Source organism: Salvelinus namaycush, chromosome 13 (assembly GCF_016432855.1).
Source record: "Salvelinus namaycush isolate Seneca chromosome 13, SaNama_1.0, whole genome shotgun sequence".
Taxonomy (NCBI): domain Eukaryota; kingdom Metazoa; phylum Chordata; class Actinopteri; order Salmoniformes; family Salmonidae; genus Salvelinus; species Salvelinus namaycush.
This window is the reverse complement of record NC_052319.1, coordinates 607,657-635,617: the sequence shown is the minus strand read 5'-3', so window position 1 is coordinate 635,617 and position 27,961 is coordinate 607,657. Positions and strand designations below refer to the sequence as shown.

The 27,961-nt window shown below is 42.3% G+C and overlaps 1 protein-coding gene across 1 annotated transcript in view; it reads left to right on the top strand.

Annotated features, from left to right (window-relative positions):
• Nucleotides 1-27,961, top strand: part of clybl (citrate lyase beta like) — a 151,681-nt gene that overhangs the window by 88,440 nt on the left and 35,280 nt on the right. Inside the window, exon 3 of the mRNA XM_039006632.1 lies at nucleotides 13,266-13,454. Coding sequence (XP_038862560.1) covers nucleotides 13,266-13,454 — 189 coding nt within the window. The remainder of the gene's footprint in view (nucleotides 1-13,265; nucleotides 13,455-27,961) is intronic.

Below are 27,961 nucleotides of genomic sequence, written 5' to 3'. Positions count from 1 at the left end.
TGAATGGATGGATTCTCCCTTCCCTCCTCCCCTTCTATACCTCTCCAGCTACAGTACCAGTCAAACGTTTGGGCACACCTACTCATTCAAAGGTTTTTCTTTTTTTTAACTCTTTCCTACATTGTAGAATAATAGTGAAGACATCAAAACGATGAAATAACACATATGGAATCATGTAGTAACCAAAAAAGTGTTTAAACAAATCAAAATTCATTTTATATTTGATATTCTTCAAAGTAGCCACCCTTTGCCTTGATGACAGCTTTGCACACTCTTGGCATCCTCTCAACCAGCTTGATGAGGTAGTCACCTGGAATGCATTCCAATTAGCAGGTGTGCCTTGTTAATTAGTGGAATTTATTTCCTTAATGCATTTGAGGCAGTCAGTTGTGTTGTGACAAGGTAGGGGTGGTTTACGGTAGGTAGCCTAGTGGTTAGAGCATTGGACTAGTTACCAAAAGGTTGCAAGTTCAAATCTCCGAGCTGACAAGGTACAAATCTGTCGTTCTGCCCCTGAACAGGCAGTTAACCCACTGTTCCAAGGCCGTCATTGAAAATAAGAAGTTGTTCTTAACTGACTTGCCTAGTTAACCTCTCTTGGATATGTGGGACGCTAGCGTCCCACCTGGCCAACATCCAGTGAAAATGCAGAGCGCCAAATTCAAATAAATTACTATAAAATTTAAACTTATGAAATCACACATTCAATATACCAAATTAAAGCTACACTTGTTGTGAATCCAGCCAACGTGTCAGATTTCAAAAATGCTTTACTGAGGATAGCACCCCAGCAAACGATCACAGACCATCATATTTCAACCCTCCAGGCGCGACACAAAACGCAGAAATAAAGATTTAATTCATGCCTTACCTTTGACGAGCTTCTTCTGTTGGCACTCCAATATGTCCCATAAACATCACAAATGGTCCTTTTGTTCGATTAATTCCGTCGATATATATCCAAATATCCATTTATTTAGCGTGTTTGATCCAGAAAAACACCGGTTCCAACTCGCTCAACATGACTACAAAAGTTACCTGTAAGCTTTGTCCAAACATTTCAAACTACTTTTATAATACAACTTTAGGTATTTTTTTACGTAAATAATTGATAAAATTGAAGACTGGATGATCTGTGTTATTTACCGGAGGAAAACAATGTGTAGCATGCTTTCTGGTCACCCGCCTCTAACAAACAGTACACTTCACTCGAGCCTCATTCTAAACATGGCTACTTCTTCATTTTTCAAAGGAAAAACCTCAACCAATTTCTAAAGACTGTTGACATCCAGTGGAAGCGATAGGAACTGCAGGAAGGTCCGTTAGAAATCTGGATTCCCAATGAAAACCCATTGAAAAGAGAGTGACCTCAAAAAAATTAATCTGAATGGTTTGTCCTCGGGGTTTTGCCTGCCAAATAAGTTATGTTATTGTCACAGACATCATTCAAACCGTTTTGGAAACTTCAGAGTGTTTTCTATCCAATACTAATAATAATATGCATATATTAGCATCTGGGACTGAGTAGGAGGCAGTTTACTCTGTGCGCACTTTTCATCCAAATGTGAAAATGCTGCCCCCTATCCATAAGAAGTTAAATAAAGGTAAAATTAAAAAAATACAGAAGATAGCCCTATTTGGTAAAAGAGCAAGTCCATATTATGGCAAGAACAGCTCAAATAAGCAAAGAGAAACGACAGTCCCATCATTACTTTAAGACATGATCAGTCAATCCGAAAATCCTAATCGCAAAAACCATCAAGTGCTATGATGAAACTGGCTCTCATGAGGACCGCCACAGGAAAGGAAGACCCAGAGTTTCCTCTGCTGGAGAGGATAAGTTCATTAGAGTTACCAGCCAGAAATAGTCCATTTTAAAATTGAATAAACTGCCTTAAATTTGCTGGACCCCAGGAAGAGTAATGGGGATCCATAATAAATACAAATACAGAACTGCACCTCAGATTGCAGCCCAAATAAATGCTTCACAGAGTTCAAGTAACAGACGCATGTCAACATCAACTGTTCAGAAGAGACTGCGTCACTACTAAAAGACATCAATAAGAATAAGAGACTTGCTTGGGTCAAGAAACACGAGCAATGGACATTAGACCAGTGGAAATCTGTCCTTTAGTCTAATGTGTCCAAATTTGAGATTTTTTGTTTGTCTTTGTGAGATGCAGAGTAGGGGAACGGATGATCTCTACATGTGTGGTTCTCACCGTGAAGCACGGAGGAGGAGGTGTGAAGGTGTAGGGGTGCTTTGCTGGTGACACTGTCAGTGATTTATTTAGAATTCAAGGCACACTTAACCAGCATGGCTACCACAGCATTCTGTAGCGATACGCCATCCCATCAGTCCCACTAAGTGCAAACCAATCATTTGTTTTTCATCAGGACAATGACCCAAAACACCTCCAGGCTGTGTAAGGGCTATTTGACCAAGAAGGAGAATGATGGAGTGCTGCATTAGATGACCTGGCCTCCACAATCACCCAACCTCAACCCAATTGAGATGGTTTGGGATAAGTTGGACCACAGAGTGAAGGAAAAGCAGCCAACAAGTGCTCAGCAACTCCTTTTAAGATTGTTGGAAAAGCATCCCAGGTGACTACCTCATGAAGCTGGTTGAAAGAATGCCAGGAGTGTGCAAAGCTGTCATGAAGGCAAAGGGCGGTTTTGTTTAATTTGTTTAACAATTTGTGGATTACTACATGATTCCATATGTGTTATATCATAGTTTTGATGTCTTCACTATTATTCTAAAAAGTAGGAAATAGTAACAATAAAGAAAAAACTTTGAATTAGGTGTTTCCAAACTTTTGACTGGTACTGTAAGTATTCAGTACTTTATTGAAGCACCTTTGACATCTCTACCATAAAGGCCTGATTGGTGTTCTGCAGAGATGGTTGTCCTTCTGGAAGGTTCTCCCATCTCCACAGAAGTACTGTAGAGTTCTGTCAGAGTGACCATCGGTTTCTTGGTCACCTCCCTGACCAAGGCCCTTCTCCCCCGATTGCTCAGTTTAGCCCGGTGGCCAGCTCTAGGAAGAGTCTAGGTGGTTCCAAACTTCTTCCATTTAAGAATGATGAAGGCCACTGTGTTCTTGGGGACCTTCAATGCTGCAGAAATGTTTTGATACCCTTCCCCAGATCTGTGCCTCGACATAATCCTGTCTCTGAGCTCTACGGACAATTCCTTTGACCTCATGGCTTGGTTTTTGCTCTGACATGCACTGCCAACTGTAGAACCTTATATAGACAGAAAATCATGTCCAATCAATTGATTTTAGCACAGGTGGACTCCAATAAAAATCAAATCAATTCAAATGTTATTGGTCACATACACATGGTTAGCCGATGTTAATGCGAGTGTAGCGAAATGCTTGTGCTTCTAGTTCCGACCGTGCAGTAATATCTAACAAGTAATCTAACAATTTCACAACAACTACCTTATACACACAAGTGTAAAGGAATGAATAAGAATATGTACATAAAAATATATATGGATGAGTGGCATAGTTTAAAGTGACTAGTGATACATTTATTACATCCATTTTTTTATTATTAAATTGGCTAGAGATTGAGTCAGTATGTTGGCAACAGCCACTCAATGTTAGTGATGGCTGTTTAACAGTCTAATGGCCTTGAGATAAAAGCTGTTTTTCAGTCTCTCGGTCCCAGCTTTGATGCACCTGTACTGACCTCGCCTTCTGGATGATAGCGGGGTGAACAGGCAGTGGCTCGGGTGTTTGTTGTCCTTGATGATCTTTTAGGCCTTCCTGTGACATCGGGTGGTGTAGGTGTCCTGGAGAGCAGGTAGTTTGCACCCGGTGATGCGTGTGCAGACCTCATCACCCTCTGGAGAGCCTTACGGTTGTGGGCGGAGCAGTTGTCGTACCAGGCAGTGATACAGCCCGACAGGAAGCTCTCGATTGTGCATCTGTAAAAGTTTGTGAGTGTTTTTGGTGACATGCCAAATTTCTTCAGCCTCCTGAGGTTGAAGAGGCGCTGTCACCACGCTGTCTGTGTGGGTGGACCATTTCAGTTTGTCCGTGATGTGTGCGCCAAGGATCTTAAAACGTTCCACCTTCTCCACTACTGTCCCATCGATGTGGATAGGGGGGTGCTCCCTCTGCTGTTTCCTGAAGTCCACGATCATCTCCTTTGTTTTGTTGACGTTGAGTGAGAGGTTATTTTCCTGACACCACACTCCGAGGGCCCTCACCTCCTCCCAGTAGGCTGTCTCGTCGTTGTTGGTAATCAAGCTTACCACTGCAGTGTCGTCTGCAAACTTGATGATTGAGTTGGAGGCGTGCATGGCCACGCAGTCATGGGTGAAAAGGGAGTATAGGAGAGGGCTGAGAACGCACCCTTGTGGGGCCCCAGTGTTGAGGATCAGCGGGGTGGAGATGTTGTTTCCTACCCTCACCACCTGGGGGGCGGCCCGTCAGGAAGTCCAGGGCCCAGTTGCACAGGGCGGGGTCGAGACCCAGGGTCTCGAGCTTAATGACGAGTTTGGAGGGTACTATGGTGTTAAATGCTGAGCTGTAGTCGATGAACAGCATTCTTACATAGGTATTCCTCTTGTCCAGATGGGTAAGGGCAGTGTGCAGTGTGATTGCGATTGCATCGTCTGTGGACCTATTGGGGCGGTAAGCAAATTGGAGTGGGTCTAGGGTGTCAGGTAGGGTGGAGGTGATATGATCCTTGACTAGTCTCTCAAATCACTTCATGATGACAGAGGTGAGTGCTACGGGGCGATAGTCATTTAGCTCAGTTACCTTAGCTTTCTTGGGAACTGGAACAATGGTGGCCCTCTTGAAGCATGTGGGAACAGCAGACTGGGATAAGGATTGATTGAATATGTCCGTAAACACACCAGCCAGCTGGTCTGCGCATGCTCTGAGGACGCGGCTTGGGATGCCGTCTGGGCCGGCAGCCTTGCAAGGGTTAACACGTTTAAATGCTTTACTCACGTTGGCTGCGGTGAAGGAGAGCCCGCAGGTTTTGGTAGCGGACCGTGTCGTTGGCACTGTATTGTCCTCAAAGCGAGCAAAGAAGTTGTTTAGTTTGTTTGGGATCAGGACATTGTGGTCCGCGACGGGGCTGGTTTTCTTTTTGTAGTCCGTGATTGATTGTAGACCCTGCCACATACCTCTCGTGTCTGAGCCGTTGAATTGCGACTCTACTTTGTCTCTATACTGACGCTTAGCTTGTTTGATTGTTGTAGAAGTTGTAGAAACATCAGATTATCAACTGAAACAGGATGCACCTGAGCTCAACTTCGAGTCTCATAGCAAAGGGTCTGAATACTGAATACTATTTTTAATACATCTGCAAACATTTCTAAAAACCTGTTTTCGCTTTGTCATTATGGCGTATTGTGTGTAGATTGCTGACAAAAAAAAATGTAAATCCATTTTAGAATAAGGCTGTTAACGTGGAAAAAATCAAGGGATCTGAATACTTAACGAAGGTACACTGTACACACACACACACACACACACACACACACAGGCTGTCCTTCACCTGAGCTCATTTTAAATGGCATTGCAGGTCGTCACAGCAGGAAACAAAATGCCAGGCCTCAGGAGAGAAAAAAACTACGATGTACAGGATGACTCGTGGCTTTGTTCACACACAATTGCACACACACACACACACACACACACGTTCGACTTCATACACACACACACACACACATACACATGAACACATTTGCACAGACACACAATACAACAACTACAGTAGCTCTCTACACTTTCAGATGCCTGTGTACATAGGTCAGCCCCAAATGATTCTTCTTATCAACTGTATACAATAATTGACTCTGTGTTGTCTTATGAATTCAGCATTCTCTGTGTTGGTTTTGCCAATCCCCATTGTTACGCCTCTGAGAAGCAGCGGTTACATCATGTAGGTCTGATATCTGATTGGAGGTTAACTTTACAGTAATGCTATTGGTCAACAACAAGTTTTGTATCCGAACAACTCATTAGCGTACAAAAGGGCCTAAGATTCATTGCTATTTCTCTTATTTGTTCCTGAACTACTGTGTTGAGATTTTTGTTCTTTCTTTCTCTTTCTTTCTTTCTTTCTTTCTCTTCCCCCCACCCCACGGGCTTTTGGGGCATGGTTAGAATAATGCTTGTTAATGCTTTTAAGTTAAGTTCATGCCTTGTATGTGAATCCATTCATTTTAGAAAGTGATTAAATACACCTGTATTTAGAATTCTATTTTCAGACATTTCTTCATTGCCTGTTACTCTAACTCTAACTAAATATAATATAAGTATTCATGAGAGAACAACATTTATGCCAGTTGCCCCCTTTTTCAATCTTCTTGCAACAGTGTCGAGCTTATTTAATATTACAGTTGCCAGATATCTCAAACATAATCATATTTTCAGAATTTTAGCACCAACTCCCAACTCAACCCTGTTTTCAGTCTATAACAAACAATGTATTGAGATCAATTTTATATTAAGTGATACAATAAAATATACTGTATACAGTAGAGACTGATGCAGCCTAGGAGGTGAAGACTGTAGGGCATGCCTGTCTGTCTTCAGGCTTGTGTGATGTGTGTAAAGCGATATTCATCCATACTGTGTAGCGTACACACCACTCTGTAGGACACTTTGTGTGTGTGTGTGTTAGAACTGCCCTCTCGCATAGAAAGGTCAGGTGTTATACACTTAAAAAGCTAATCTGTGTTTGTGTGTGTGTGTGTGTGTCTCCGGCCTGCCTGCGTGTGCGTCAGCCTCTAATGATGAGGATGATGAGGGACTCAGAGGAGGAGTTAGAGCTGAGGTTTTGGTGCGAGCACCCGGTGGGAGGCTAGGCGATTGGGGAGGGGGCTTTGAAGAAACTTGTTGGATGGCCGTCCATTAATATAAAAGATGTCCTGTTTCAAAGTGCTTTATTCAAGCTCAGAGTTACCGGCGCTCACAGAAGAGAACATGTCCACAGGAATGTTCCCTCTGTCAATTTGCAAAAAAGAAAGAAAGAGAGAAAAGGAATGGAGGAGAGAAGTGTGGGGGGTATGTAAGGTCGGTGTGTGTGTGTGTGTGTGGGGGGGGGGGGGGGGGGGGGGTTCCTGTGTGTCCACTGAGCTCCTTTTGCCTGCCAGCCAAGCGTCTCTGTTTCAGAAGTAATGCACCGTCTCAAAGCCACAAAAGTACAGAAAAGAAAGACCGTCTGCGTCTCTTGTTACATGAAAGTGGTTTTATCCACACCGCCCGGCAGTATATCAGCCTTGAACTTGGCCACTGGAGACTCTCACCCATCTCCTGTCTGCGTTTTATCAGAGAATGTTATAAACGAGGCTTTCTGATGATGAACTGATTTACTAGTGGCTATTCATTTTGTTTGGTCAGGAGTGTCTATGCATCACTAGGCAGGGAGGCTGAGACAGCAGTTCATGTCTCCATTTCTCTCTAGCTGACGTGTGTCTCAGTCTGTGTCTGAGTGGATGTCTCTGTTCACTACCAGTCAAAAGTTTAGACACACCTACTCTTTCCAGGGGTTTTCTTTATTTTTACTATTTTCTACATTGTAGAATAATAGGGAAAACCTCAACACTATCAAATAACACGTGGAATCAGGAAGTAAAAAGTGTTAAACAAATCAAAATAGATTTTTATATTTGATATTTTTCAAAGTAGCCATCCTTTGTCTTGATGACAGCTTTGCACACTCTTGGCATTCTCACAACCAGCTTCATGACGTAGTCACCTGGAATGAATTTCAATTAACAGGTGGAATATGTGGAATATCTTTCCTTCATAATGTGTTTGAGCCAATCAGTTCTGTTGTGAAAAGGTAGGGGTGGTATACAGAAGACAGCCCTATTTGGTAAAAGAGATAGTCCATATTATGGCAAGAACAGCTCAAATAAGCAAAGAGAAACGACAGTCCGTCATTACTTTAAGACATGAAGGTCAGTCAATCCGGTTTCTCCAGTGCAGTCGCAAAAACCATCAAGCGATATGATGAAACTGGCTCTCATGAGGAACACCACAGGAAAGGAAGACCCAGAGTTACCTCTGCTGCAGAGGATAAGTTAATTAGAGTTAACTGCAACTCAGATTGCAGCTGAAATAAATGCTTCACAGAGTTCAAGTAACAGACGCATGTCAACATCAACTGTTCAGAGGAGACTGCGTGAATCAGGCCTTCATTGTCGAATTGCTGCATAGAAATCACTACTAAAGGACACCGATAATAAGAAGAGACTTGCTTGGACTTAGAAACATGAGCAATGGACATTAGACCGGTAGAAATCTGTCCTTTGGTCTGATGAGTTCAAATTTGAAATTTTTGGTTCCAACCGCCGTGTGTTTGTGAGACGCAGAGTAGGTGAACGGATGTACTCCGCATGTGTGGTTCCCACCGTGAAGCGTGGAGGAGGAGGTGTGATGTTGTAGGGGTACTTTGCTGGTGACACTGTCTGTGATTTATCTCGAATTCAAGGCACTCTTAACCAGCATGGCTACCACAGCATTCTGCAGCGATACGCCATCCCATCTGGTTTGAGCTTAGTCTCACTATCATTTTGTTTTTCAACAGGACAATGACCCAACACACCTCCATGCTGTGTAAGGGCTATTTGACCAAGAAGGAGAGTGATGGAGTTCTGTGTCAGATGACCTGGCCTCCACAATCACCCGACCTCAACCCAATTGAGATGGTTTGGGATGAGTTGGATCGCAGAGTGAAGGAAAAGCAGCCATCAAGTGCTCAGCATATGTGGGAACTCCTTTAAGAGTGTTGGAAAATCATTCCAGGTGAAGGTGGTTGAGAGAATGACAAGACTGTGCAAAGCTGTAATCAAGGGAAAGGGTGGCTACTTTGAAGAATCGCAAATATAAAATATTTGACTGGTACTTTGTTTCTCTGTGTTTCTGTCTGTGTGCGTTTGTCTGCATGTGCATGTCTCACTGTCTCTCTGTGTGTGTGTGTGTGTGTGTGTGTGTGTGTGTGTGTGTGTGTGTGTGTGTGTGTGTGTGTGTGTGTGTGTGTGTGTGTGTGTGTGTGTGTGTGTGTGTGTGTGTGTGTGTGTGTGTGTGTGTGTGTGTGTGTGTGTGACTAGAACTGTGTACAAGCAGTTCTGAGTATCATCATCACTTTTTAATATGAATTGTTAAGTTAATGAAATGCTTCAGCAAAGTATATTTTTTAAAGTTGGCACTGATTTCATATGAGTCATCTGGTCTCTGTTTGAGGGGACGTCTGCCAGTATTCTGACGTCTTGGCTGAGACATGATGGATGATTTCATCAGTTGAGAAGGGGTGCACTGTGATCTCCCAGTCTTAGCCTGGAATACGCCTTAGTCACAGTCTCTCACACACACAGACCGACCGCACCGGTGCGCACGCACACACTGAGAAGAAACGTGTGTGTGTGTGACGTCGGACAAGTAAAGATAGAGATAGCGAGTAGGCCCTTCTGAGGTGAACATCTCATAATGAAGTGGGTAGAGTAGCAGGTCAGCAGTGGTCAAACGGAGACGCAGACCCGTACACACCATTAGGAACCAACAGTCCTATCCAATACTCTACCGCAGTGCCCATAGTTGGTGTGGGGTTAGAACGGTTGGGCTTTGTGTTTGAGTGTGTGTTTGTGTGTGTCAGCATGTATGTACAGTTTCTGAAACCAGGTTGACCTGGCCTAAGGTGCTCATTCAAGTTTCTCTCTCCCCTCATAACCCCTTCTTCTCTTCATCTGTCTATTGAACAGGGTCATCACTCTATCTGACAGGCACAGAAGGCTAGCTAATGACCACCTCTCTTATCCACACAAGCGCACACACACACACACACACACACAGTCCCCCGCCTCTGACCTGACAAGTCCTAAGCCGTCATTTCCTCATGTTGCTTATTTTACAACACATTTCTCCCAGAAAGCCTTCCAACTCTGCCCCCCTCCATCCATCCATCTCTCCCTCCCTCCATCTGGTTTGAATCTGCAGGCTATATCTGTGTCACAGATAGGTGTATGGACTGGTGATTTCTCTTTCATTTCTCCTCCCTCCTCCCTCTTCCTTATCCTCCCTTCACAATGGCTCTGCTTGTTTGGGGACTTCATAAGGGACTGGAGAGGCTGTCAATGTGTGCTGTGCTGTGCAGGCTTATCATTAGGGTCCTGAGTTTTCCTGATCACTTGACTTCACCAGGAAAGCCTTTTGAACCCTAATTTATGAAGAGTGAGCCGTACCTCGTTGCGTAACTGTCACAACCCTCTTTTGGGAGACCGATAGCTCTTGATGAGTTAACGCCATTTTCTCTAGATTGATGTAATACTCTGTTTTCAGAGGCAAACACTTCATGAAACCTTTTCTATCTATTTACAATAGCTGTTATGTTGTTTAATGGTCAATGTGTTTTCTATAAAACAGTCTCAAATAAAAATTAGTTTTGTTATTGTGTTATCTTTGTGAAATGCAGGCTGCATATAACCTCATCCCAAGGCTAGTGTTGGATATCAATGATTCAAGTTGGCCTTAGTGGGAGTGACCTTACTGAGTAAAGTATTTGTCATTTAATTTGAGCAAATCACACAACTGTGAGGTGTGTTTCCAAGTGGAGGCAAGAAATGTATGGAATACACATACGGGTTAGGGGGAAGGTGTTGTGGGAGATGATTGGCTGGTAGATTAAGCCAGGAAGGGGGTTCGAATAATCTCACCCGGGCGCCGTTGTAAGCGTTTTTTGCACGGGCTGAAAGTTGATTGCATTCGATTATGAACCGAGCTGCCTCCCAGGCATGAGCCAGGTGCCCCGCTCTGTCCGACGGCGAAGTTGGCTCAAAACAAAAGGGACGTAATTAAGCACGTTTAGTAATGAGTAGGATTCTGTTTTCCCATGCAAAAGTGATTGCTTATGATAACACTATCTGCCCTACCAATGAAAACTAGATTGAAAATTCAAAAATGTATTTTATACAGAAAGGGTTGTATGTTTCTGGGCGATGCACCATGCTGCCTTGTTGACAACATGACCGAGCAGTGCAGATTACTGTTCGATTTGAGGAGGACGCTCCTCCCTCCCTGCCTTCGCCCGGGCCAGATGAATCAAACCCCTTCATTGCCTATGCTCTCGATCTTTCTATTGGCTAACAAAGGCCAAGTTTGCCGTGTTGGTCCACCAGACTCTTTGCGCATTTGGGCGGAAGTGTCTGGTGAATGTGATTAGACTGCATTTACAGCTTTTATGTTGGGAAATAGGGTAGAACTGACATTGATAAATATCTGAGTGTCTATTGCGACTTGCCATTATAGGATTCATCTTTGTGTTTTTACCCAACACTCTCCCATTATTATCTCTGGTCTGTTAATAAAATACCTGCTTTCACTTATTCAATACTATAGAAAACCATTTAATATGTAGTTTTAGGCCGAGCAATGTGGTGCACATCCAGGACAAGGATTTGATCACAAAATCCCCAACCCTGCGCTTAGGTCAAGCTTTAAAGGGATATTGCACGATTTCTCAATTTCGTTTGTTTATCTACTTTATCTACCCAGAGTCAAACGAAGTCATGGATACCATTATTATTATTAGCATATCGTTATCGTAGCGCAATTGCTGGAAGTCTCCCGGGAGCTAGCTACTCTCATTAGCAGGGGAATAGACTTTCTAACTACTCCAAAACTTGGTGGTAGGTAATTTGGTCATCACAACATGGCATCTACCCCTGCGCTCACAGACACCATAATGGGACGGATACAAAATTGCGATCTCTATACATTTCTTTGCGACAATGGGGAAAGACTGAGGAAGTGGATAGAATCTTAATATTATCAGTGAAATATATATATATTTTTTTAATATTGATTGCTATGTTTAGCTTTGTACGACTATAAATGACCAACCACCCAGTTTTGGAGTAATTAGAAGTAGGGGTTGGACCTGGTTCAAGCAACCCGACCGAAAACCGGAAAAGAACGACATTTTTCAAGGAACAGAATCATAACCAGGAACGAAAGTGATCTATACTGTTCCGGGAACAGAATCATTCTTTTAAAAGTATGGAAACCGGTTAATAACGGTCTTTTACATTTTGGGCATCTTTTTCCAGTCCCACAAAAACGCAATAAACCGCCTAGGCAAAGCCCTCCCTCTGTCAATCAGAAACTTCTTCCAGTGCCTGCCTGCCAGCTGAAAATCTTTGCAGTGTGTGTGCGTGTAGACTACCTGCCCCTCCCCCAACGAAGCATAGCTCTAGCCTACTGACATTACAAGCGTGATTCAGAAGATAGGGAGAGAGATTTTGAATTGGAGAATAATGGTTTAACTTTTTCAATGCTTGTTAGGGATACTGGGGATACTAGGAATAGTGTAGTTATCACATTTCACATTGAATTTATTAGCTACGAAAAGGTAAGACGTTTTTAATTCTGGTGCCGCTCTGCACACACAAGGTTGTTAGCTTGCGAGCCTCTCTGGTCCAACGTTAAGCCAACTCTGAAGTTCAAAGACATTCAAAGTTCCTCCATTCAGGCCTAATTCAGATAATATATGTCATCACAAGATGCCCATGTAATTTACATCTCACGCCCTACACTCGTTTTTCCATCACGCATGTTTAACAACTCATTGCGCTATAGCTTGCCCGCTCCATAGCAAGCTGCTCTATCCGCACTGCGTGATTTGTAGTTTAATGTCAAGCTAAATGTAAAACAAAATAAGATTTCAGAGGTTTAAAAAGTAACAGAAAAAAAACAATATAAACCTGTACTTTTTTGGTGTTCAAACTGGTTCAGAACTTTATCTTGCTGGTCGGAACAGTGGAATGGAACAAAAAAATCTTGTTCTGTTAAGAACAAAACGAATGGGAAAACATTTTTGTTCCAACCCCTGGTTAGGTCTATTCACCTGCATGTGAGAGGACCTGGATACTGTTACGGGAGACTTCCAGCAATTGCGCTATATGCTTGCTATCTTCAATAATCTCCAAACTGCACGCAGAGACATACAAATGATATCCATGAGTTCCGACTCTGGGTAAGTAGATAAACGACCTACATCTCAAAATCTTGCCGTATTCTCTTAACGCTGGACTGGTGCAAAGCTGACAGCTACTCTCTTTCTTGTTCTCTCTCTCCCTCTCTCTCCTTCTTTCTCAATCTCTCCTACTCTCTCCTTCATCCATATTACTCTCTCTCTCTCTCTCTCTCTCTTCTCTCTTCCCCCCTGCGTCCTCCATCCTTCTATGTAATTATGGACTATTTTCTTTGTTTTGTCTCCTTTTCAAGACAGAGGCAAGGGAGACCATCCCCAGGATGCTGGCAGAGCTGGACCTGGGCAGGACAGAGAAGTGTGTGAGGGTCAACTCAGTGTCCAGCGGCCTGGCCAATGCTGACCTACAGGTCATCCTGCAGGCCGAGGTTCTGCCTCCAGCCCTGATGCTGCCCAAGGTGGAGGACGCAGCGGAGGTGCAATGGGTATGTGTCTTTTATGTGTGCGTGTGGAGGTTTTTGCTTCATGAGTGATGGCCTGAGACCTAAGACTTGCGTTAGCTCCCAGCGCTAACACTAAGACTTTGGCTCAGTGAGCTAACACAGTCTTGTAGTGTGCAGTCTGTGTCAAACCCAGTTTGACACATCGGTGCAGTGACTTGGATTCCATCATTTGCCATCTGCTGCTAGAGTTGATGCGGCTAGATTGGTGGAGGGCAATGTTCCCTCTAAACTGCGTGTGTGTGCGCGCAGTAGCCCAGAAACTGCCACGCAGCTCCCCCAGGACTGCCACAGAGAAATATCAGCCCACAGAGAGATGCACGAGATTGAACTTCACTAGACTTTCTGGAGCAGTGGTCACAAATCGGTGGATCTCGACAAACATTCTGTAAAAAACTGTTGGTGGTATGTGCCCCTGATTCAGCTGCTCTGCGCTCCGGGTAGACAAACTGTTGCCATTTTGAACCATTTCATGTGTCTGAAGGTACAAACTGCCTTCCCGGTGAGCCCAGAGTGCAAATCAAGTGCGCTATAGGCTTACCCATGGCCAATCGGATGGCTTAGATCACCGTGTCTGCAGTAATGTAGCACGGCATAAAAGAAAGCTACACCAAAGATGATACTGTGAGATTTCAAAACGTTTAAAACCATGACTAGGAGTGAGACTGTCAACGAATACAGCAAAGAGATGCTGTTTTTATGAGTGAGTTCATGTTTAAGTTCTTACTCATCACTTTCAACACTTTTTATTCAACACTTTCATAAACCGTAAAATGTGTGTTTTTCCACTCAGCGCTACAACAAGCACCGCAGCAGTAATGAATGGTATGAAAGTGTATCTATAGGCTTGCGTTGTTGTTATTATTAGTGGCTTGGGTCTCTTTTTAATATGGAGGAATATTTCACTTTCTCTGTTCACAGGAGTAACAACATTAATTTGTGCATGAGGCAGAAATAATGAGGTGCGACTCAAATTTCGCAATCAGCTGGACGTCCATGTCCTTTTTTGGTCAGCGGAGGAAAGGGAGAGCGGAGTGATGTTGATAGGCGGGACCTTCAGTCAGCTGTTCTCTCCCTCCGCTGAGACTGACCATCAGATGCAGGCACCATCAGCCCAGTCAAATAAAAAAGTTTATTATTTAAATGTATGCTCACTCAGCTGTGCTTCACAAGTAATACAACAATGGATCTATTACCGGTGTGATCATGTAGCCCGTTTTGAAATATTTCTATTTTTTAAATTGCCCGAACAACAATGCATTCACTGGCAGGGAAATGAAAGCAAAGCCAGCATGCGGTGATAATGTATTGGACCTATAGCTTACTGCACAAACCACATTGCTACAGTTCTGTTCTTAATTGGTTAATGTTGCGTTGGCTTATGTTTTTTAAGTCATGTAAAAAAAAAAATCTGAGCGATAGAGCTCTGCTTGGATTTTGACTCTGTGATCTTGACCCAGAAAAGGTTGGTGACCACCGTTCTGGAGTTTTCCCTGTTAACCCTATCAACGTTTCCCTTTACTTTGGCAATTGTGCTCGAATCAAAGCAATATCAGCCACTTTCAATGCAACATACCGAAAAACAAAACAAACTATGCAAGAGATTTTTTTTCTTAACTGGACTGTGTTAACAGCTTGAGCGGTCGTGAGTAGATGCGCTTGTCTTGTTTCTATCCTTTGCTAGTTACTGAGTTATTAGCCAAGTTGTAGATAATTTGGGGAGTGATTGCTCCTTACAGGAGCACAAAGCGTGTACATTTCTAGACATCTTTGAAAAGTGAGTCAGGTAAAGAGCTTCTTTTTTTCTTAAAGTTGCAGTGATGTATTTTGAGACAGGCTTGAATAATCTAAGTAGCCAATAGGCAGAGGGTAGCATGATTTGTCTGATTCTCTGCAATAATGGTATGGGACTAATAATGCATTTCATTTTGTAAAGTGGTTTCTTGCATCAAACACAACATTTTCAGTGGATAAACAGATTAATGTTTTTTTTCCCTCAAAGTCTCATGGAATGTAGACCTACATTGAACACAACATTGAACATTGGCTGCTACTGTAGGCTGAATGATAGAACAGCTATTTCTATGTTAAAATGTTATGGGATGCATTTTCTCTGTTGTTTTTGATGGTAGGCCTCTGGTAGGCCTACATTATGATTAAATAGCAGAGGTGGGACCAAGTCATTGTTTTACAAGTCCCAAGTCAAGTCCCAAGTCAAAACAGGCAAGTCCGAGTCAAGTCCCAAGTCCTAAACTTTGAGTTTCGAGTCCTTAACAAGTCATAATGTTCTCTTCACCAAATGTAATACCATTTCATATTTTTACAACGAGTAATAGTTAGTATATTACATTTACACAAATCATGAATGCTTTAAAAAAATATATATATTTATTACTTGCCAAATAACTTGATTTCCATGGAAATACATGGATAGCCATGAGAAAGACCCCCTCCCCCCATATCGATCGACTATCGAGGATCGCTATGGGGCACAATCGGGCGATGTAGGCTTGTACACAATCGCCCAACCTTAACACACACACACACTCACTCTCTCTCTCTGTGTGGTTACAGTAGGCTAGCGTTTGTCAATGGTTTCAGGAACAGCAGTAACATCAGGCAGGATTTAGGCTACCAACTGCCTTGCCAGTTGTAGATCAATCTTGGGTGCAATGATCACATTCCCGCACTGACTGACTATGTGGAGGCTCATTGATTTAACGTTACGTTAGCCTACATGCTACACTAGTAAAGTAATAAAATATATAGCTGTCGGCTATATTAGCCACGACTTAACGTTCTTTGTGCAGCTTCAAATGTCGAACAAAGTTGGAAGTTGTTGTGCCTCCGTCTAATTTTCTTTCCGGCATGTTTTGCAAGTTGCAATCCGTTTTTTGTTGACTACAGCGTAGTCTTTATATCCTAAAATTATAATTTGGGGTATCATCTTTCCAAGGGCTCCGTCGGAATTCACGCACGACGTTCCTCTGCACTGCCACGCGCAACTTTTTCTCAGCTAGCACAATTTGATTGGCTGAAGAGTAGATGCGCTGCACATTTTTTTAAATAGCATCATTTTTTATATTTGGGCGTGGGGAGGGTATCAAGTCAGTTCGAGTCAAGTCACGAGTCATTGGTGTTAAAGTCGAGTTGCAAGTCATCATATTTGTGACTCGAGTCCACACCTCTGTTAAATAGCCACAGTAGCCAACATGGCCACTGTTAAAACTGTAACTTAAAGCGGGTACAGTCTGTGTTCACAGTAAACGCACGATGGACGTCGCACAGAATCTTGCACAGAACATTGGTGGAGGGGGGATGAATTGTAATAGAGGTGGTCCAGTTTCTAAACCTTGCATTTACTCTCAACTATTGCCTAGGCTTAAGCTCAACATTCTTGTGGCGCTCTGATGACCCGTGTTCAAAACCCAGATCACATCTTGTTCAACATCTTGCGCAACGGAAGCAGAAAATAGGAGAAGTGAGAAACTAAAAATACTCAAAACATTTCTGCCTTCTTCCCTCCCCCCTCTGTCTTTAATGCACACAGCGGCCCTCGTGGACAAACCCAATGCAGTAAGAGGAAACCACGGGAATCTTCAAAGTAATAACAACAAACTTTGCCATTTCTCCATCAAGCGAGGGGAATTGATCCCTGTGGCAGGGCCCAGGGAGAGGCCCAGTGTTGCTCTTGGCCCTCGGTAAAAAAACAGATGACATTTCTTTAGCTGCGGCTTTAGAAGTTCCATAGATCTCTGAGCGAGCGCAACTGTGTCTTGCTCTACCCACTGTGGAATTTGGGGAAATTGGAGAGCACTTATTGAACTAATGAGTTGAGATGCCATGTGTTATATCATATTATGATATAAGATGGTACATATCCGTTTATAAGACAGTTATTAATCAAATCATAATTAACATAAGAGGCCATTATAGTTTCTGAACTGAACATACAGAACATTTTTAATCGGAGTTCCCAATTTGACACCTTTCTTGTTTGTTAAATGAGAATGGATGTTAGTCATTGAACGGTGTGTGTGTGTGTGTCAGTGAGTGAGTGCATGACATTGTGTCTACACTTTCACTTTCTTTAGCCCCGCTGAATGGATACCTCAGTCTGTCCCGTCAGCTCTAGGCCCTGCGCCACTCCAGACATACGTCAACCATGGGAGACAACGAGCTCGTGGTTCCGGTTCCGTTGGCATGCATTGAAACGTATAATCACAATGATGATATGTTAATCATCATGATACATAAGAAATTCAGACCAGGTAGCTATGACTTTTTCCAAAGTCAAGACAGAACTTAATTTATTGATAAGACAGATAGCAGAATTTACCATCCATTGAGTTAGACTCAACCAATACTTCCATGTTAATCGCCCCAAGCTACACAGTAATAATCAGTTAGCTGATATAGCAACTATTGAATCTAAAACAGGGGAATTCCTATCAGAACCAAAATTAATCAAAGTTTCTCCCACTTCTATAAAGAATTGTACACTGCAGATTGTAAATCCACACCAAGCCAGCCCGTACAAAAATGAATTTGTTGCTGCAAACTAAATAGTGTGCCATGAAATGTTGCCAAAAGTTGGCAAACGTTTTAAATCTCACACAGCGGTTGCATTAAGGAGAAGTATATGTTTAATTCTGTAAATAACACTTGTATCTTTTATCAATGTTTATTATGATTATTTCTGTAAATTGATGTGGCTCCGTGCAAATTCACGGGATGTTTTGGAGGCAAAACCAAATGTAAACTGAGGTTTTTGGATATAAATATGAACTTGATCGAACAAAACATACATGTTTTGTGTAACATGTTGTCCCGGGAGTGTCATCTGATTAGGAATATCAAAGGTTAGTGATTCATTTTATCTCTATTTCTGCTTTTTGTGACTCCTCTCTTTGGTTGGGAAATCGCTGTATGCTTTCTGTGACTAGTTGCTGACCTAACATAATGATATGTTCTGCTTTCGCCGAAAAGCCTTTTTGAAATCGGACACTGTGGTTGGATTGACAAGAATTGTATCTTTAAAATGGTGTCTAATACTTGTATGTTTGAGAAATTTGAATTATGAGATTTCTGTTGATTGAATTTGACGCCCTGCAATTTCATTGGCTGTTGGCGAGGGGTTCCCCAGTCCTAGACAGGTTAAGCTTGAGGCCCTGGGTCTCAACCCCGCCCTGTGCGATTGGGTCCTGGACTTCCTGACGGGCCCCCCCCCCCCCAGGTGGTGAAGGTAGTAAACAACATCTCCACTTTGCTGATCCTCAACACTGGGGCCCACAAGGGTACGTGCTCAGCCCCCTCCTGTACTCCCGATTTACCCATGACTGCGTGGCCATGCACGCTTTAACTCGAACATCAAGTTTGCAGACGACACAGCAGTAGTGGGCTTGATCACCAACAATGACGAGAGAGCCTATCGGGAGGAGGTGAGGGCACTCATAGTGTGGTGTCGGTAAAACAACCTCTCACTCAACATCAACAAAACAAAGGAGACGTTCGTGGACTTCAGGAAACAGCAGAGGGAGCACCCCCCTATCCACATCGACAGGATAGCAGTGGAGAAGGTATAAAGTTTGAAGTTCCTCAGCGTACACATCACGGACATGGTCCACCCACACAGACATTGTGGTGAAGAAGGCGCAACAGCACCTCTTCAACCTTAGGAGACAGAAGCAATTTGTCTTCTCACCTAAAACCCTCACAAACTTTTACATATGCACAATTGAGAGCATCCTGTCGGGCTGTATCACCGCCTGGTACGGCAACTGCACCACCCACAACTGCAGGGCTCTCCAGAGGGTAGTGCGGTCTGCACAGCACATCACCCAAAGTAAACTACCTGGCCTCCAGGACACCTACAGCACCCAATGTCACAGGAAGGCCAAAAAGATCATCAAGGACAGCAACCACTTGAGCCACTGCCTGTTCACCCCGATACCATCCAGAAGGCAAGATCAGTACAGGTGCGTCAAAGCTGGGACCAAGAGACAGAAGCTATTTTTCAGTCTCAAGACCATCAGACTGTTAAACAGCCATCACTAAAACAGAGAGGCTGCTGCCTACATACAGACTTGAAATCAATGGCCACTGTAACAAATGGATATCTAGTCACTTTATTAATGCCACTTCAATAATGATGTTTATGTATCTTGCATTACTCATCCCATTTGTATATTCTGTATTTTAGACCATCTATTGCATCTTGCCTATGCCACTCGGTCATTGCTCATCCATATCTTTATATGTACATATTATTATTCCGTCCCTTTACTTAGATGTGTGTGTATTTGGTCGTTGTTGTGGGATTATTAGATTACTTGTTAGATATTGCTGCACTGTCGGAACTAGAAGCACAAGCATTTCGCTACACTTGCAATAACATCTGCTTACCATGTGTATGTGACCAATACAATTTGATTTGATTTGAAGCAAGTCTCTTCTTCTTGGTGTCCTTTAGTAGTGGTGTCTTTGCAGCAATTCGACCATGACGGCCTGATTCACGCAGTCTCCTCTGAACAGTTGATGTTGACGTGTCTGTTACTTGAACTCTGTGAAGCATTTATTTCAGCTGCAATCTGAGTTGCAGTTAACTGTAATTAACTTATCCTCTGCAGCAGAGGTAACTCTGGGTCTTCCTTTCCTGTGGCGGTGCTCATGAAAGCCAGTTTCATCATAGCGCTTGATTGGTTTTCGCGACTGCACTTTAAGAAACTTTCAAAGTTCTTGAAATGTTCCGTATTGACTGACCTTCATGTCTTAAACTGATGATGGATTGTCATTTCTCTTTGCTTAATTGAGCTGTTCTTGCCATACTATGGACTTGGTCTTTTACCAAATATGGCTATCTTCTGTATATCACCCCCACCTTTTCACAACACAACTGATTGGCTCAAACGCATTAAGAAGGAAATCAATTCCACAAATTCACTTTTAATAATGCGCACCTGTTAACTTCTACTTCATCACAATCCCGGATCCGGGAGCACCCCCATCAGTAAAAAAGCTGACTAGCATAGCCTAGCATAGCGTCACAAGTAAATACTAGCATCTAAATATCATTAAATCACAAGTCCAAGACACCAGATGAAAGATACACATCTTGTGAATCCAGCCATCATTTCTGAGGGAAGACACAATATGTAAATCTATTAGCTAACCACGATAGCAAAAGACCCAACTTTTTTTGTCCACCATTTTTTTCCTGCATAGGTAGCTATCACAATTTCGACCAAATAAAGATATAAATAGCCACTAACCAAGAAACAACTTCATCAGATGACAGTCTGATAACATATTTATTGTATAGCATATGTTTTGTTAGAAAAATGTGCATATTTCAGGTATAAATCATAGTTTACCATTGCAGCCACCATCACAACTCTCACCAAAGCAACTAGAATAACTACAGAGACCATCGTGTATTACCTAAATACTCATCATAAAACATTTCTGAAAAATACACAGCGTACAGCAAATGAAAGACAAAGATCTTGTGAATCCAGCCAATATTTCAGATTTTTTAAGTGTTTTACAGCGAAAACACAATATAGCATTATATTAGCTTACTACAATAGCCAACCACACAGCAGCATTGATTCATGCACGTTAGCGATAGCGAATAAACCAGCAAAAGATATTACATTTTTGACTAACCTTCTCAAAACTTCATCAGATGACAGTCCTATAACATCATATTACACAATACATATAGAGTTTGTTCGAAAATGTGCATATTTAGCGCCACAAATCGTGGTTATACAATGAGAAAAGTAGCCAGGCTGCCAACAATATGTCGGGAGAAATCTTGGGAGAGGCACCTAATCTAATCGATAACTAATCATAAACTTGACTAAAAAATACAGGTTGGACAGCAAATGAAAGATACATTAGTTCTTAATGCAATCGCCGTGTTAGATTTTTAAAATTAACGTTACTACAACATATAGCGTGCGTTAAAGCGAGACCGCACCTAGATTAATGGCAGATTATGAGTCCTACATTTTTCAACAGAACAACGAATTAACATCATAAATATTTCTTACTTTTTGATGAACTCCCATCAGAATCTTGGGCAAGGTGTCCTTTGTCCAAAAGAATCGTTGCTTGGTTGTAGATTGTCCTCTTCAACGTTCGAATTAGCAGTAAACATTAGCCATGTGGCAAAGACGTGTCCGACTCACTAAAACGCAGGACAAATAAATAACCGAAAATCGCAATATACCGATATAAACTGATATAACTCGGTTTAATATAACAACATTATGATGTCTTTAACACCTATATCGAATAAAAACAGAGCCGGATATATCTAAGGCCTATAACCGGAGCGTTCTAGAGCCACAGCCAGAGGTCCTTCCTGCGTCAGAGCGAAGTGAACAAAGGCCGGACCCTACGTTCCCAGGCCATTTATAACCTCTCAGTTCTGCCTAGCAACTCCATTTCAATTCTCACTATTCGCTGACACCCAGGGGAAGACGTATGCAGTGCATCTCAACCAATAGAAGACAGGCAGATTTATAAACAGATCTCAGAACAGCAAGCAGATTTCAGCATTCTCACATCCTCATAGGAAAATTGCTCTAAGTCCAGTTCTGTTTTACTCACAGATATAATTCAAACGGTTTTAGAAACTAGAGAGTGTTTTCTATCCAATAGTAATAATAATATGCATATTGTACGAGCAAGAATTGAGTACGAGGCAGTTTAATTTGGGAACGAAATTATTACAAAGTGCAAACAGCACCCCCTATTGAGAAGTTAATGGAAGCTTCTCTAACGTCAAACATGTAAAGTGTGGTGTACCGCAGGGCAGTTCTCTAGGCCCTCTACTCTTTTCTATTTTTACCAAGGACCTGCCACTGGCAAACAAAGCATGTTTGTCAATGTATGCTAATGATTCAACCATATACAGTTGAAGTCAGAAGTTTAAATGTATTTGGCTAAGGTATATGTGAACTCAGTTTTTCACAATTCCTGACATTTAATCCTAGTAAAAATTCCCTGTCTTAGGTCAGTTAGGATCACCACTTTATTTTAAGAATGTGAAATGTCAGAATAATAGTAGAGAGAATGATTTATTTCAACTTTTATTTAATTCATCACATTCCCAGTGGGTCAGAAGTTTGCATACACTCAATTAGTATTTGGTAGCATTGCCTTTAAATAGTTTAACTTGGGTCAAACATTTCGGGTAGCCTTCCACAAACTTTCCTCAATAAGTTGGGTGATTTTTGGCCCATTCCTCCTTACAGAGCTGGTGTAACGGAGTCAGATTTGTAGGCCTCCTTGCTCACACATGCTTTTTCAGTTCTGCCCACAGATTTTCTATAGGATTGAGGTCAGGGCTGTGTGATGGCCACTCCAATACCTTGACTTTGTTGTCCTTAAGCTATTTTGCCACAACTTTGGAAGTATGCTTGGGGTCATTGTCCATTTGGAAGACCCATTTGCGACCAAGCTTTAACTTCCTGACTGATGTCTTGAGATGTTGCTTCAAAATATCCACATAATTGGCCTCATGATGCCATCTATTTTGTGAAGTGCACCAGTCCCTCCTGCAGCAAAGCACCCCCACAACATGATGCTGCCACCCCCGTGCTTCACAGTTGGGATGGTGTTCTTCGGCTTGCAAGCCTCCCCCTTTTTCCTCCAAATATAACAATTGTCCTTTTGGCCAAACAGTTCCATTTTTGTCTCATCAGGCCAGAGGACATTTCTCCAAAAGTACGATCTTTGTCCCCATGTGCAGTTGCAAACCGTAGTCTGGCTTTTTATGGCGGTTTTGGAGCAGTGGCTTCTTCCTTGCTGAGCTGCCTTTCAAGTTTTAGGACTCGTTTTACTGTGGCTATAGATACTTTTGTACTGGTTTTCTCCAGCATCTTCACAAGGTATTTTGCTGTTGTTCTGGGATTGATTTGCACTTTTCTCACCAAAGTACATTCATCTCTAGGAAACAGAACGCGTCTCCTTCCTGAGCGGTATGACGGCTGCGTTGTCCCATGGTCTTTAAACTTGCGTACTATTATTTGTACAGATGAACGTGGTACCTTCAGGCATTTGGAAATTGCTCCCAAGGATGAACCAGACTTGTGGAGGTCTTGTGAGTTCTTGGCTGATTTCTTTTGATTTTTCCATGATGTCAAGCAAAGAGGCACTGAGGTTGAAGGTAGGCCTTGAAATACATCCACAGGTACACCTCCACTTGACTCAAATTATGTAAATTATCCGATCAGAAGCTTCTAAAGCCATGACATCAATTTCGGGAATTTTCCGAGCTGTTTTCAGGGGCAATGAAAGTCAGTGTTCCCCCCCCCCTCTCAGTTTTACTTACACTCAAACTTTGGAATTAAAGAGGCCAGGTTCCACTAATTAATCTTTACAAAGCTGTCCATTAATTGGCCTTGACCTCTGCATTTAAGTACAGAAATAAATAAATGTTAGAAACATAGCTAGACTAACTTGGCTATATCAAATTCAAGGTAATCTCTAAAGTTAGCTTGCTATCAGAATTTGCATCCATCCTCAACTTCACAAGTCTGACTAATGCTTGCAATGTCAGAAACCATTGAAAACCAGTACAGGAATACTAGCTAACACAATAAATCACCATGCAAACTTGCCAAATACCTTTGGTTAAATTACCCCAGATGGAGAGTAAGTAAAATCTAGCTATGGTAACTTAGCTGGCCAGCTAACTTGGCTAACGTTAGCTAATAAGTGAAACCATGTCCGAGACGTGTCAGACTAAGCCAGCTAAGGTAGCTAGCTAGCTAACTTTAACTAGCTACCATTACAGACACTGACATAGTTAGCTAGCCAAATGTCAAAAAAAACATACATTTAGTTATATTCCGCGAAAACACAGACACACACACACACACACACACACACACACACACACACACACACACACACGATAACATTGGCACTACACATACACATGGATTTAGTACGGTATATATGTGGTGGGGGGGGGGGGGGGGAGTATGGGCCTGAGGGCACCCAGTGTGTTGTGAAATCTGTGAATGTATTGTAATGTTTTTAAAATTGTTTAAACTGACTTAATTTTGCTGGACCCCAGGAAGAGTAGCTGCTGCTTTGGCATAATAAATAATACATCCATAATAAATACAAAATACAAATAAGCTAGTGTTGCATGGCTACCGTTTGGGGCTGCCTGACGGGTTGGACCAGTAACCAAAAGCTTGCTGGATCGAATCTCCGAGTTGACAAGGTAAGAATATGTCATTCTGCCCCTGTGCAAGGCAGTTAACCCACTGTTCCCCAGTCGCCGATGACGTGGATGTCGATTAAGGGGTTGGGTTAAATGCGGGAGACACATTTCAGTTGAATGCATTCAGTTGTACAACTGACTAGGTATCCCCCTTTCCCTATTAGCTAACGTTACCACAGCCCGAGTTATTAGTTCAGAAAATGACTAGCTAGCTAACGGTTGTTACCTAATTATGATAGGACAACATATTTAACCTGAATGACTATCAAATTCATAATTTGTAACATTTGTTACTTACCGTTTGCACAGTTTTCCGTCAGCCAAAAAACTCTTTCAAAATAATGTTAGCCGTGTCCACTCGTCAGTCACCTAGTCGTACTAGAACTAGAATATTTGCTAATATAATATCACGTGCTGGTGGCAAGAGAATTAATCCACTGGCTGGATCAAATATCTATAGCCCAGCCTTGACCTTTTGACACGTATGAACACATGGGTGTGATCATTCTGCAATGGTCCCTGCAACGTACACTCAAACCTGTGTGATTAGAACACTTATTTTGAACGTCCAGTCAGCGTTTGAGCTGGCCGCAGTTTTTTCGCAGAAACATTTTGCACAAAAACAGTGTTATGCCCTCAATGTGAGCAGTTTATTGTTAATGCAATATTCAGACATTCACAGAAGTAGCGACAGCATAACTCAGTTCTCATCAAAACCGGAAAATCTAAATGTATTAGTCACATACACATTTTTAGCAGATGTTATTGCGGGTGTAGCAAAATGCTTGTGTTCCTAGCTCCAACAGTGCAGTAGTATCTCAAAATTCGCAACAATACACACAATTAAGAAATGTATAAATATTAGGATGAGCCATGTCGGAGTGGCATTGACTAAAATACAGTAGAATAGAATACACTATATACATATGAGATGAGTAAAGCAGTATGTAACATTATTACAGTGACTAGTGTCCCATTATTAAAGTGGCCAGTGATTCCATGTCTTTGTATATAGGGCAGCAGCCTCTAAGGTGCAAAGTTGAGTAACCGGGTGGTAGCCGGCTAGTGATGGCTATTTAACAGTCTGATAGCCTTGAGATAACAGCTGTTTTTCAGTCTCTCAGTCCCAGCTTTGATTAACCTGTACTGACCTCGCCTTCTGGATGATAGCGGGGTGAACAGGCCGTGGCTCGGGGGGTTGATCTTTTTGGCCTTCCTGTGACCGGGTGCTGTAGGTGTCCTGGAGGGCAGGTAGTTTGCCCCCGGTGATGCGTTGGGCAGACCGCACCACCCTTTGGAAAGCCCTGCGGTTGCGGGCGGTGCAGTTGGCATACCAGGCAGTGATACAGCCCAACAGGATGCTCTCAATTGTGCATCTGTAAAAGTTTGTGAGGCTCTTAGGGGCCAAACCAAATTTCTTCCACCTTCTGAGGTTGAAGAGGTGCTGTTGCGCCTTCTTCACCACACTGTCTGTGTGGGTGGACCATTTCAGATCGTCAGTAATGTGTACGCCGAGGAACTTGAAGCTTTCCACCTTCTCCACTGTGGTCTCGTCGATGTGGATGGGGCGTGCTCCCTCTACTGTTTCCTGAAGTCCTGATCAGCTCCTTCATTTTGTTGAGGGAGAGGATATTTTCCTGGCACCACTTCGCCAGGGCCCTCACCTGCTACGTTAGTTGTAGTGCTAACTGAGGAAAGAGTGACCTAACACAATCAGTCATATTTAGCTGGCTTACTCTCAGCTGACAGAAACCATAATATGAATTAGCTAATAGCAATTACTATTTACGATTCATCACATCGGGGGTGACCTCACCATTGATCAAAATAATTTAGTAAAACACTTTTAAAAAATCAAATGTAATCTGACGATGTGTAGTTGCGCGTCGCCATGTTTTTTTGCGTCAACCAAAGGTAAGAGGTTACAAGATGAGTTGGGCCTGTTTGCAGTATGCATGTTGAAGGGGGTGTGTCATCTACCATTATTCACTTCGGAAGTTTACTCGAAAGACGAGTGAACAATCCCTTCATCTCGTTTTGTTATAACATCTTTGGTCTGCCAGATGTTTACGCGACAACCAGAATACATTGCATGATGTCTAGACACATGGCGCCACACATAGCTGGTAATTCGCTTAGCATTAGCTCATCATAATCAGTACAACGTTCAAAAAGTATTTTACACACACATCGTATGTGTCCATTACAATCTATGCATGAATCGGAATGCATGATTTGTCACCAGTTTGTCCGGCTCAGTAATGCCTCAAATGTAAATTGTCCTCAACAGTGAAATAGTTTACTTCTTTGTAAATGAATGAAGAGACGGAACACACTTCAATTTAAACATAGAAAATAATTTGAAATTAAGAAATTGAAATACAGCCAAAAGATAATTAACAGGCAACGTGTCTTGGTTTGAGGGCAGCGTGGGTGAACTGTCCAGACATCACGCGCATTAAAAAACTCACGCTGGGGCGACCGTTAGAGGTATTTGGAACTGCAACGTGAAAAGGTTAATAAGCCAGCACTAACCACCTAACCTTGCTGTATACACAGAAAACATCCCAACTATTGACCCAATACCTGCAACACAGCTATTGGGTCATCCAAACAACCCAACATGTTTTTATAGTATAACTTACATCTCAAAGACATGCATACAAGAAGCCTTGACCTGGCTGGTGCACTCATATTTATCTGTCCTCAGTTTGATTGAAGTCCTCAATCTGTCTTTTGGCCTGGTAACGGATTGCTTCTAGAAAGAAAGAGAGAAGAAACAACACGTGATGAAGATGAGCTAGCTACTAGTTTAAAACAATGAAAGATCTTATTGTTACAAAGAGTGAATCTATTGGCTACATTTTTGAGAATAATACATTCGTTTACTTACCTTATCAATCTTAAAGACGATACACTCATTTATCACTAAAAAAAAGTGTTAGGAGTGTGTGCACCACAAACATATTTCCAGGGTGTTATTAATGAATCCTCCTCCCAGTACAGTCTCTTCAACACCACGGGTAGGAGGAGGGTAACCATTTGCAAAGTGATGTTTTGCTTTGATATCAAATCAACGCATAACGTTGCGCGCTAGCAAACTAGCTTAGCTGTTGTGCTAGCTAACATGCTACTTAACCGTGACACTTGCATATTAACATGTATATTGGTATTAAAAGACCGCATCATATTCACCTAAAAATGTGTTTAGGCACGTCATTAGTTAGCTTAGCTAGCTATCACA